At 36.3% G+C, this 12,269-nt stretch overlaps 1 protein-coding gene across 3 annotated transcripts in view; it reads left to right on the top strand.

Annotated features, from left to right (window-relative positions):
• The window catches only part of Ide (insulin degrading enzyme), a 92,677-nt gene that overhangs the window by 66,679 nt on the left and 13,729 nt on the right, over positions 1–12,269 (top strand). For 2 of the 3 annotated variants that reach the window (XM_076834210.2, XM_077105327.1), the window contains 5 exons: positions 1,491–1,635; positions 4,181–4,291; positions 5,269–5,389; positions 7,227–7,318; positions 8,296–8,407. In XM_076834210.2, the coding sequence (XP_076690325.1) occupies positions 1,491–1,635; positions 4,181–4,291; positions 5,269–5,389; positions 7,227–7,318; positions 8,296–8,407 (581 nt within the window). Of the gene's footprint in view, positions 1–1,490; positions 1,636–2,129; positions 2,275–4,180; positions 4,292–5,268; positions 5,390–7,226; positions 7,319–8,295; positions 8,408–12,269 lie in introns of all 3 variants that reach the window. The other variant, XM_076834211.2, reaches the window with a different exon arrangement.

The following is a 12,269-nucleotide window of genomic DNA, read 5'->3' as shown; positions in this document are numbered from 1 at the left end:
TGCTGGGTTCAACCCCAGCATGGCAAAAAAAGGGAGACAATTAAAAGTGGCAGAATATTCATTTAGGTTTTCCATTTGTAAAATTTTTGAATAGCTATAGAATATTCTCTTTGATTTTAATTCTCTAAGCGGACAAGTATTCTACCTCTATTTTTGCTTTATTATCAGCTTTGATACAATTGTTGGCTTTTCTATCAATACATCATATTGTGTTATATTTATCTATATTTACTGAGCTATACATTAAGTGAAATTTTAATTTGTTACTACACAAACTGAGCAGACACCTGCCTCAAGTCTGTGACTCCCTGTTTCTTCAGCCTATAATGTTCTCTACCCGCTTCTTCAGATGTCTCCTTGGGCTTGCTCCCTTGCTTCCTGCAGGTCAAGACCTAGGTGTCAAGTTATCAGAGTGGCCTATTAACCATCTTATATAAACTCATAGTCTTCCTTCCTGGCTGTCACCACCTTATCATTCCCTATTCCTCTTATTCAGTTTAATTTTTCTCCATAGCACTATTACCATATGTTGTATCAGGTTTGAATTTATTGTCTCCTCTAACCAGAGTGTAAGCTCTGTGAGGTCAGGGACTCTGCCTGATTTGTTCCTCCTCCATTCTCAGTGCCTGAAGAAGAGCCTGGCACTGTAGCAATATCTATGTATTGAATGAATTAATTTTTTACTTGCTTCTGATAAAGGTAAGCAGTGTCAGAATCAAATGCATAGGTTGTTTGACTTGCATTTGAATCCCATCTCTGCTGCCATCATTTCAGGTGACCTGACAACAAGTATGTTTCCTATCGGGGAAATGAAGATTTTCTAATCTGGGAAATAAAGATTAGTTGATCTCCAGTTCTGTTTAGCTTTTGTATTCTAAGATTATTTCTTCTCTTTCTCACTTAAATATTTTTCTATTTTAATATTTTCTCCTAATTCTAGCTCTAGTTATATGATAGAACTTGTCAATTATTCTACTGACAAGTGATTTTGACTTTTTGATTTTGGGAAAAACTCAGGGATTAGTTTATGTTTTTACAGTTCTTCTCAGTTTTTCTCTTTTAAGTTCATATAATTGTAGTATGCAAATTTCTCCATCTTACATTCTTGTCGACCAAGGGTGTGACTTGCTTGGAAAAAGAAAGAGGGAACCTGCAAATGCTCTGTTAGCCTAAGGACAGGCATGTCTTGTGTCCCTTTCCCACTCTTACCTGCCTTCAATTTCTAATTTATCAGTTCTCCCATACCACCTGGGGTAAACACTTCTTTTCTTCTCCTTCACTGCCACCAGGACACACACACATGGCATATTTCAGGCTTCTTTTTCAGAAATCATATTTTTTTTTCTCACGAGAAGAAATAGACTCAAGAATTCAACCCTATCCTCGGGAAATTATATTAACTGATATGCAATTTCTTGATCCATCTCAAAAGTCCACATCAGAATGGGAAGTAATAAATCAGCTATTTTACTGTCAACGTTTTCTTCCAGCCCATTTGCTTATGTGGACCCCTTGCACTGTAACATGGCCTATTTGTACCTTGAGCTCCTCAAAGACTCACTCAACGAGTATGCATATGCAGCAGAGCTAGCAGGCTTGAGATATGACCTCCAAAATACCATCTATGGGATGTATGTAAGTACCCACGTCTTGGAGCCTTCCACTCATCAACATTTTTTTATATTGATTTGATGGAAGCATTTTTGATTGAGGGTATGAGTTTTATTTCTTTAAAAAAAATCTTTATACCTAATCATATTTTCTCATTTACTTTTTAAGTTAGCTCTTATAAGTATTCAGATATATATACCATTCATATTATACAGATTTTCCTTGTTGTTTTTTTTCCTTTTTTTTTTTTTTTTTTTACATCTTTCATCAGATTGTCATATTTTTTCCCTCAAACAAAATTGGACTCTGGTATAGGTTTAGCTTTACCCATTCTGTATCTGAAGTCTTGATATTCGGCAAGAGAATGAAGTCTCTTTGTAAAACATAAGGTTGACCTGTACTATTTCACTAGAAAACCAGATCATGAGGCTGCATATCCATACTCTTCGGTCATGTTTCTTCATATCATGCCACTGCTTGAGGTATCAAAGCATTTCTTTTGTTTTTCTTTTTGTTAGTCGCTACATTTATGCTGATCCTCTCCATTGCAACATGACATACCTGTTTATCAGGTTATTGAAGGATGATTTAAAAGAGTATACATATGCAGCACGCCTCTCAGGTTTGAGCTATGGCATTGCATCAGGAATGAATGCAATACTTGTAAGTAAAATGAAAACCAAAGAAAGGCACCACACCAATGAAACATTATATTCAGCTTGGAAAAACTATTAACTTCTGCATTTTTAAACAAGAAGATTGATGGTTTTTTTCCTTGCACCTTTTTAGTGATTGAAGAACTCGAATTAGTATTAGTTCCACTAATACATGATTTAATAATGCTTAGTGCATATTATGAACATATATGTGTGCTACATTTATTTGCATGTTCTTCTGCTTGAGATGTTTAACATACTAATCCTAAAAGCATGTTTTTCTTACTATATATTTGATTATATTGCCATCTGAAGTAAAAGATATACATAGTTATTATTGTGGTGCTTGAATTTTACTTAAGCTTTTTTCAGTTCTGTGGACAGTGATAGAAAGTTCCGGTGTTCAAACACACTTGAAATTTTATTTTGTAGCATGCATCATTAACTATTTTACATGTGTTTGTTTTTTGTTTTTAAAGCATTATTAAGTACATCCCAAGAAAAAATTAGATCTTCAATAGTGTTTCTGATGTTTCCAACCTTGATTATATCTCAGTTCAAATTAACACCTTTTATGGCACATATTCATTTTTCATTTTTCTTGAAATTGTTTTCAGAAAACTAAAATTGAAGCATTTCTGAATACTCTTTCTAAAAAAATTCTCACACAAATGGTTTTAGGATTTTTAAAATTTTATTCATTTTTGCAGTGGCTTTTTTCGTTCACATATGTTTTCCAGTAGCTTTTGTTGAGTGTATAAGAATCTATGTGATCTAATTATTCTCAGAATCCATAGAAATTTTTAGATTTAGAGATCAAAATTAACTTCAAGTATAAAATTAATAATCTGTTTTCTAGTTTTCACTGTTAACATTTAGTGGTGTATTTACATTGAAACAAATAATTTTTATTTATGATTTACAATTAACTTTCTGCTAATTGTCAGTCTGGTTTCTACCAAGTATGATATGCTTTCAGTGGTCAGTGATCTTCACTCATGCTGAGGCTCTTGACTATCATTCTTCTCAGGATAAAACTTTCATAAGTATTCTAGTTGCAGTGTGTCTTAAACTGCTGTGGATACTACTATATGAAAATATGGTAATAGCCATTCCCCATTCACTGCTTTCAAAGTGTTAGACTTTCAGAGACTACTGAAGTAAATTGTCCTAAGGCAAATTCTAACTGTCTCCTTCCTAAACATTTATTTTGACATCAGCTTTTGAGATATCAGCAGAACTTGTGAAGTAAGCAAATATTTAGAATTTGGGGTCCTTCTTGGGTAATATTGAGTGTAATACATCATTTGGTCTGCCTGATTTCTCCAAAGGTGATTTTTTAAAAATATACATTTATGTACTGTTTTGGGACTTGCTCAATAGTTAGCTAGATGATAGTCCCCTGTGATTTTTATCTTCTTAATAGCTATAAAAACTTTTAAGCCTACCATTCATTAGAAATTCCTTTTTAAAATAAAACTTAGGGGCTGGGGATAAAACTCAGTGGTAGAGTATGCGCCTAGCGTACATGAGGCCCTGAGCTCTATCTCCAGCACCAAAAAGAAAAGAAAAATAAAGGAAAAACACTTTATGTGATTAAATTTGATATAATGAGAATATGATTTTGATGATTTAATGTGTGTTGCCATAGTTTGGCATCAGGTGAATTTATCTACGGTGTTTAGGAAATATGAAATTGTGTTTTTTGGCGTTAGGTATTATAAAGATAACTATTGTTATCTTCTCAGTTTTAAATTATTTATGAGAAGTTAAATTCTTTGAATGTCTTGTTTTTATTTCAGTATACCTGGATTTGGGATTTTTTTCTAAATGTGTAAAAATCAAGTTTAAGATGATTATGTCAAAGTTATTGGATAATTTTAGACTTTTAATATGCCAAACTCTTTCTGTAGCTTTCAGTGAAAGGTTATAATGACAAGCAGCCAATTTTGCTAAAGAAGATCACTGAGAAAATGGCTACCTTTGAGATTGATAAAAAAAGATTTGAAATTATCAAAGAGGCGGTAAGTTTTCTGACTCATTTTTGTGCTTTTTTTTTAATTCTTAAAGCTATTGCTATTTGGCATATTATGAAATTTTTTGATAAAGGGAGAGAGGAGTAAATGAAGCATTCATAATCCTGTTGCATTCATCTCACCTTATATTTGCTTAATCTATACCAGAAAGAAATCCGACTCTGGTGGACACCTGGCCCCCTTCTCTGGGCTTCAAGAGCTCATGCAGTTGCAGTACTGACTTTCAAAGAGAAGCAGCTAGTGGCATTCAGGGAGTTTCAGATGAACACGTTTGAACAGACTGGGTTCTGCCTTACCACAAGAGCTTTGTCACATTAGGGTAGACTATTTAAGTTTGATATATCTTCCATTCAAATTCACCCCATGTTAGACCCAGTAATGAAAGTATGGGATGGATTGTTGCTTTCATAGCTAAACTGTGGTCTTCATTGTACATCATAAAAAAACTACTGTCTGTTATCAATTGAAGATCCAGAATATATCTATCCACGTTACTTGCTTACCAAGACTTTCGAAATGTCCTTATATATACTATCTAAGGATGCCAAAAAGACGAAGGCCCTGGAAACCAGAAATAACTTTCTGAGAGGTGAAAGATGTCTCATAGTGAAAGCATTTAGAGTACAAATCAGTTGCCAAGGGTAAAGGTGCCACCTTGACAATGAAAAAGCATGCTGGAGCCTGGGGCTGGAGCTCAGTAGCAGAGCACTTGCCTAGCATGTGTGAGGCACTGGGTTTGATCCTTAGCACCACTACAAAAATAAGCAAATAAAGGCATGATGTCTTCTACAACTATAATTTTTTTTTAAGCAAGTCAATTAGTTTAAGGATTAGAGAGGGGTATGCCCTATTCTTAAATATGTGACTTCAGGAGAAGAAAAAAGTAAATATTCCCAAATGCCAGTAACACATAATTCATATAATGAGATTTATAAAATTCATGGATCCATATCTCCCTTCACTAGTATATGCGGTCTCTCAACAATTTTCGGGCTGAACAGCCTCACCAGCATGCCATGTACTACCTCCGCTTGCTGATGACTGAAGTGGCTTGGACTAAAGATGAGTTAAAAGAAGCCCTGGATGGTGAGACCCTTTTTGCTTAAAGCCTAATTAATGCTGTCTCGATTTTTTTTCTAAGATGTTTGTGGTTTATATTGGTATCAAGTGTTATGTTTTTTAATAATATAGTTCTATTAACGCCAACTGTGAGACAGGCATGATGGCCTGTGTCTGTAATCCCAGCGATTTGGGGGGCTGAGGCAGAAGGATGGCAGGTTCAAGGCCAGTCTTAGCAATTTAGTGAGACCCTGAGCAATTTAGCAAGACCCTGTTTCAAAAAATAAAAAGGGCTGAGGGTAAAAAATTAAAAGGGCTCAACAGTAAAGTGCCCCTGGGTTTAATCCCCGCTACCAAAAAAAAAAAACAAAACTTGACAGTGTTGTATGTTTTTCATAAAAACATTGGTGGTCTTTGAAGTAGCTTTTGCATTTGGGCAGGTTAGCCACATTTGCTATTTTCAACCTGAACCTACATGGTTAAATCATTACTGTTCTTAGCTTTCTGAACATGACTAAATGCTCTGACAGCACTTTACCTTGTTAATATCAAACTTTTCAGAAAAGAGGGAAAAGCCTGAGCTTGAAAGTCTTATCACATAGAAAGTATGCTCAGGCATTTTTTCCAAGCCCTGGCATCTGTTTAGATCTGTTAAGTTTAGTTAAAATTTTGGAAAATATATTAATGCCTAAAGAGTGGTCCTTGTTTTTTCCTAAAGATCTTCAATCTAATTCTCAAGGAGTTTGCTTGAAAGTCCTAAATTGTTTTAGAATTGTGATTATGTCTTCTTTTTATCCTTTTATTTGATGCCTAGTTTAATGTAATGCCTTCAATGTGTCTATTGAATGGAAGAAAATACTTTCAGAGTTGCTTTATTGGACAGACTGATTATATCATCCATTATTATTTATATTTTTCATTTCCATCATTAATTCACTTAATCTTTTCTGTATGCTCATTAATAAGAATTTAAAAATAATTCTTGGGGATGTGGCTCAAGTGGTAGCGTGCTCACCTAGCATGCGTGAGGCACTGGGTTTGATTCTCAGCACCACGTAAAAATAAAATAAAGATATTGTGTCCACCTAAAACTAAAAAAATAAATAAATATTAAAAATAAAAAGTAGGGGCTGGGATTGTGGCTCAGTGGTAGAGCGCTCACCTAGCATGAGCGGGGCCCAGGTTCAATCCTCAGCACCACATAAAAAAATAAAGGCATTGTGTTGTGTCCATCTACACCTAAAAAAAGTAAATACTTAAAATTAAAAATAATAATTCTTTTGCATTTTCAGCTAATTGTATTGTATCAGTGTTAATTTCTTAAGTTTGATCATCTATGGTGTTTAGGAAATGTGAAATTGTATTTTTTGGCATTAGTTATTATAAAAATAGCTCATGTTATCTTCCTCAGTTTTAAATTATTTATGAGAAGTTAAATTCTTTGAATGTCTTGTTTTATTTTTTATTTCAGTATACCTGGATTTGGGATTTTTTCCTAAATGTGTAAAAATCAAGTTTAAGATGATTATGTCAAAGTTATTGGATAATTTTAAACTTTTAATATGCCAAACTCTTTTTGTAGCTTTCAGTGAAAGGTTATAATGACAAGCAGCCAATTTTGCTAGAGTGGTCCTGGTTTTTTCCTAAAGATCTTAAATCTAATTCTCAGGGAGTATTATGGTTAGGAAAGATGTTAACTAGTTAGGAGAAATTGGGTGAAGTGTATAATAAAGGAACTGTGTGGTATTTTTGCAAATCTTCTGTAAATCTTAAATTAGCTCAAATACAAAGTTTTCTTATCTGCTTGCTTGGTTTTTGTATTTACACTTAAATGTAGATGTCAACATTTTTTATTCCTTTACAGATGTCACTCTTCCTCGCCTTAAGGCCTTCATACCTCAGCTTCTGTCACGGCTGCACATTGAGGCCCTTCTCCATGGAAACATAACAAAACAGGTGAGTGGTTGAGGTTTTAGTGGTCTGATGTGGACCACTGGAAGAAATTTTTTCCTTTAGTCTATCTTAAGATTATTAACCAGCACAGTGATAAGCTCATTAGAGTTCACTCAATGAGTAGAGAGATAATTCTTCTCTACTCTGTGGAGGAAGATGGGAGATGGCAAAGAGGAGGTGGAAGACTATAGTTAACTGAAGACCTGCTTTCATTTCGTGCCTTGTGCAATCTTAGGAGAAAATGGGAATAATTGCTTCTATTCTGTAGATTCACATAATGTGCATTCAAGTCCTGACCCTGCCAAATAATAAATATGTATGTAATCTTATGAAAATGTCTTATCTCTGCTCCGTTTACCTATCTATAAAAGTAGAGTTAGAGTTGCCAGCTACATTGTGGGTTATAAGAATTAAATAGTACATGCCAAGCGCTGAGCACATGGAAAGCACAATAAAATTTCCATACCAGTCTGTCTCAAGAGCCTTCACTCTCCACCACTCTGCAATACTGCCTCCAAAATAATATGCCCAAAGTCAGATTCCAGCAAGCGGTAGAGACAGGATTGTTGCCAAGGTTAGTTCCATGCACAACAAAACTTTATGCTCACCTTCTTTGCTTGGCTTTGACCCCAGGTGCGGCAGTCAAGGTCATTTATTAAGGACCAGCTCTCCATTATCAATTCCTCTTCAATTTGGGCAGTGTTTTTGTCCCCCAGCGTTGGCATCAGTGTTAATAATTGTGTGGGTCTCTGTTTCTCTTCATTACTACCATACTGACTGATAGATTCAACTTTTATCCATTTGAGTGGGATTCAAACCTATTTTTATGATAAACTAAGCTACTTTATTTTACAAGCATGTTTTCTTTCTTTTTTTTTTTTTTTAATATTGTAATAGACTGTCCAGTATACTCTTTTTATTTTCACAGACCAGATACTTTTTTTTTTTTTTTGTAATATGCTATGGCATCTTTTTCCCAGGCTGCATTAGGAATCATGCAAATGGTCGAAGACACCCTTATTGAATATGCTCACACCAAACCTCTTCTTCCAAGTCAGCTGGTTCGATATAGAGAAGTTCAGCTCCCTGACAGTAAGTGGAAATGTTAAAACTTTAGGTATTCGGGGCTGGGGATGTGGCTCAAGCGGAAGTAGGCTCGCCTGGCATGCGTGCGGCCCGGGTTCGATCCTTAGCACCACATACAAACAAAGATGCTGTGTCTGCCGAAAATTTAAAAATAAATATTAAAAATAAATAAATAAATAAAATAATATGAGTGATGACAGGTAGGTTGAATTCACTTTGATAATGATATATGATTTTATGACAAAGATCCCCTGGGATCCTTCACTTTTTATGGAAGTATGAGTAGAGAGATAATTCTTCCAGAAAATTCTCTGGAGGGGAGCCAAAGAGGTGAAATTGGAGGTGGGAGATGATTTTGAGAATGATACTAGCATTGACTGGTACTTGAGTATAGAAGAGTTAAGAATTAAATATATCACATTTAAAATATTGACTGGGAAGTATAAAATTTATTCATAGCAAGTAAAAACTATTTCACTGGAAACCCATAATAATCTTTGGCAGAAAAGGTTTTAGTAAAGTTATAGGTGCAGATAACATATATTTATTATAAGAATATTTTCATAGCTGGGGGCTGGGGTTGTGGCTCAATGATAGAGTACTTGCCTAGCATGCATGAGGCACTGGGTTTGATCCTCAGCACCACATAAATGTAAAATGAAGATATTGTGTTCACCTAAAACTAAAAAATAAATATTAAAAAAAGAATATTTTCATAGCTGGGCACAGTAGCACACTCCCATAATCCTAGTGATTCAGGAGTCAGGCAGGAGAATCACAAGTCTGAGGCTAGCCTTGGAAATTTAGTGAGAACCTAGCTCAAAATAAAACTAAAATTGGGCTAGGGGTGTCACTCAGTTGTATGCTCCAGGTTAAATCCTCAAAGCCACACATAAAAAAGAATGTTTTGTGGGGCTGGAGTTGTGGCTCAGCAGTAGAGCACTCTCTTAGCATGTGTGGGGTACTGGATTCATTCCTCAGTACCACGTAAAAATTAAAATAAAAATATTATGTCCAACTACAACTAAAAAACAAAAGCAAAAAAAAAAAAGAATGTTTTCATAGGGATCAACATCAATAATTGATTTTATTCATGTATTTGGGTTTGCAACATTGGGTAACTTTTACATTAACAATGATTTTGTTTTGTTTTGTTTTTACTACTGAGGATTGAACCCAGGGGAACTTTGCCTCTAAGTTACATCCCCAGTTCTTTTTATTTTCAGACAGGGTCTTGCTGAATTGTTGAGACTGACCTCAAATTTGCAATCCTCTTGCCTCAGCCTTCCAAGTTGCTGAAATTATATGTATTGGCCACCACACCTAGCAACAATTGTCTATTTCATGTAAAAATACATTAACATTATTTAATATTGTTCCAAACTGTATCATGAGAGGTATATTAGACCAAGAATGAGAGCACTGATGTTTCTTGGCCGCATTTCGTGGTATTTTCCTATTCATGCAGCTTCTGTGCTTTTCTTCTCTCAGCTCTTTTATCCTCCTAAAATAGTGTTCCCCTCAGCCTCTTCTTCCCCCTGGACCTTGTCTACACCCTACTCATTCTTCCAAACTTATTATGTAAACCACCTACTCAATTGTGTTAGCTTTTTGTCATTGACAAAATACCCAAGATAAACAACTTATAAAAAGGGTGGGTGGCCAGGTGGAGTGGAGCACTCCTGTAATCCCAGTAGCTCAGGAGGTTGAGGCAGGAGGATCTTCAGATCAAAGCCAGCCTCATCAAAAGCAACTCAGTGAGACTCTGTCTCTAAATAAAATACAAAATGAGGCTGAGAATGTAGCTCAGTGTTTTGAGTGCCCCTGAGTTCAATCTCTGATCTCCCACCACCACCAAAAAGAAGGAGGATGAGTGTATTTTGGCTCAAGTTTTGGAGGTTTCAGTCATGGCCTTTTACTTTGGGGCCTGTAATGGAGGCAGTACATCAGGAAGCCTTCACCTCATGGCAGCCTGAGGAAGAGGAGAATGGGGTCCCAATATCCTCTTCTGTGCTCCCAATAACCTAACTTCTTTCCACTAGACTCTGCCTCCCAAAAGGTTCTACTGCCTTCCAGTAGCAGCACCACAGGCCAGGACCAAGCCTTCAACACATGAGCTTTTACAGGTGTTTTAGTCAGCTTTTTTGCTGCTGTGTCTGATGGACCCAACCAGCACAATTGTAGAGGGGAAAAAGGGCTCACAGTTTCAGTGGTCTTAGTCTATAGAAGGCTGGCTCCATTCCTCAGGGCTCCAGGTAGAACATCATGGCAGAAGAGTGTGACAGAGGGAAGGAGCTCACATTGTGATCAGGAAGCAGAGAGAGACTCTACTGGCCAGATACAAATATATACCCTATGGCCCTGCCCCTAGTGAACCACTTCCTCCAGCCACACCCTACCTGCCTCTAGCTTACCACCCAGTCAATCCTATCATGGATTAATTCTAAGACTATAGCCCGATCATTTCTCCTCGAAACCTTGCTTTGTCTCATATGTGAGCTTTTGCGGGCACCACAACTAAACCATAACTGGAGGCATTCAAGATCCAAACTACAACATCCACTAAACTTTTTCTAAGACTCTTATCTACAAATAGTCACTTGTACTTTTAAACTCCTAACAGTTTTCTGAACCTCTGTTTTAGCTACTCAGCATTTCTACTCTTGCATTTGGATTAAAGTGCACTACCAAGGGGCTGGGGCTGTAGCTCAGTGGTAGAGCACCTGCTTTGCACATGTGAGGCCCTGGATTTGATCCTCAGCACCACATAAAAATGAATAAATAAAGACATTGTGTCCATCTACAACTAACCAAATTAATAAAAGCACACCACCATCTTTTTATTAGACTATGCAGTCCTTAAGCTGTCTCTAAATAGCTACACACTACCTCAGAATATCTTTGTTGAATGGGATATCTTGAGCACAGCTCTGTTCTTCTTCACGCCCAGTCATCATGAAGTTGTCAATCTTCTAGTTTGTTTCTCATTACAAATAGGGCAAAGAGGAAGAATCAAGATCTGTTTTTTAAGAGCCATAGCATTGGGGCTGGAATGCTGCTCAGTGGTAGAGTGTTTACTTACCTTGTGCAAGGTCCTAGGTTCATCCCAACACAAAAAAAGAAAGAAAGGTCTATAACATTTATCTTTAGGCAAACTGAGCCCAACTAAAAACAAAATTTTAAAGTGATCTTTCATAACTTTTTCACTCTACTTTCTTCTTTTCTTAATTTTTTTTTTTTTTTTTTTTTTTTTTTTTTTTTGTAGTTGACAGAATGCCTTTATTTTATTTTTGTTAATTTGTATGTGATGCTGAGGATTGAACCCAGTGCCTCATGCATGCTCGGCAAGTGCTTTGCCACTAAGCTATAGCCCCAGCTCATCTTCTTTCTTTTTCTTCTCCTAGGACCCTGTCTTTTGGGCCCCACATTGCCTCAAGTCCCAAAATAGCCCAGTTTAATCCAGGCTCAGTGGCAGAAGCCTATAATCCCAGGTACTCAGGAGGCTGAGGCAGGAGGATTGCAGGGTGGAGCCCAACAAGGGGTAATTTAGCCCAACCATGACTCAAAGGACTGAAAGAATAACTGAGTGGTAGAACACTTGCCTAACATGTAAGAGGCCCTATATTCAATACCCAGTACCCCCCCAAAAAAAACCCAAAACAGTTTACATCAATCATATTCTCAAAATGCCAGGTGTTAGGAAATTATTTCAATTTAGCCAAGTGATCAGATATGAATGCCTTAAATAATCCCTCATTTAATTCTCCATGGGAAAGCGTTTATGGTTTAAAAATTAAAAGTTGCTAGGCACATTAGCATACATCTGTAATTCCAGCAACTTGGAGGCTGAAGCAGGAGGATTACAAGT

This window comes from Callospermophilus lateralis, chromosome 15 (genome assembly GCF_048772815.1).
Source record: "Callospermophilus lateralis isolate mCalLat2 chromosome 15, mCalLat2.hap1, whole genome shotgun sequence".
Taxonomy (NCBI): Eukaryota; Metazoa; Chordata; class Mammalia; order Rodentia; family Sciuridae; genus Callospermophilus; species Callospermophilus lateralis.
This window is presented reverse-complemented; position numbering and strand designations above follow the sequence as displayed.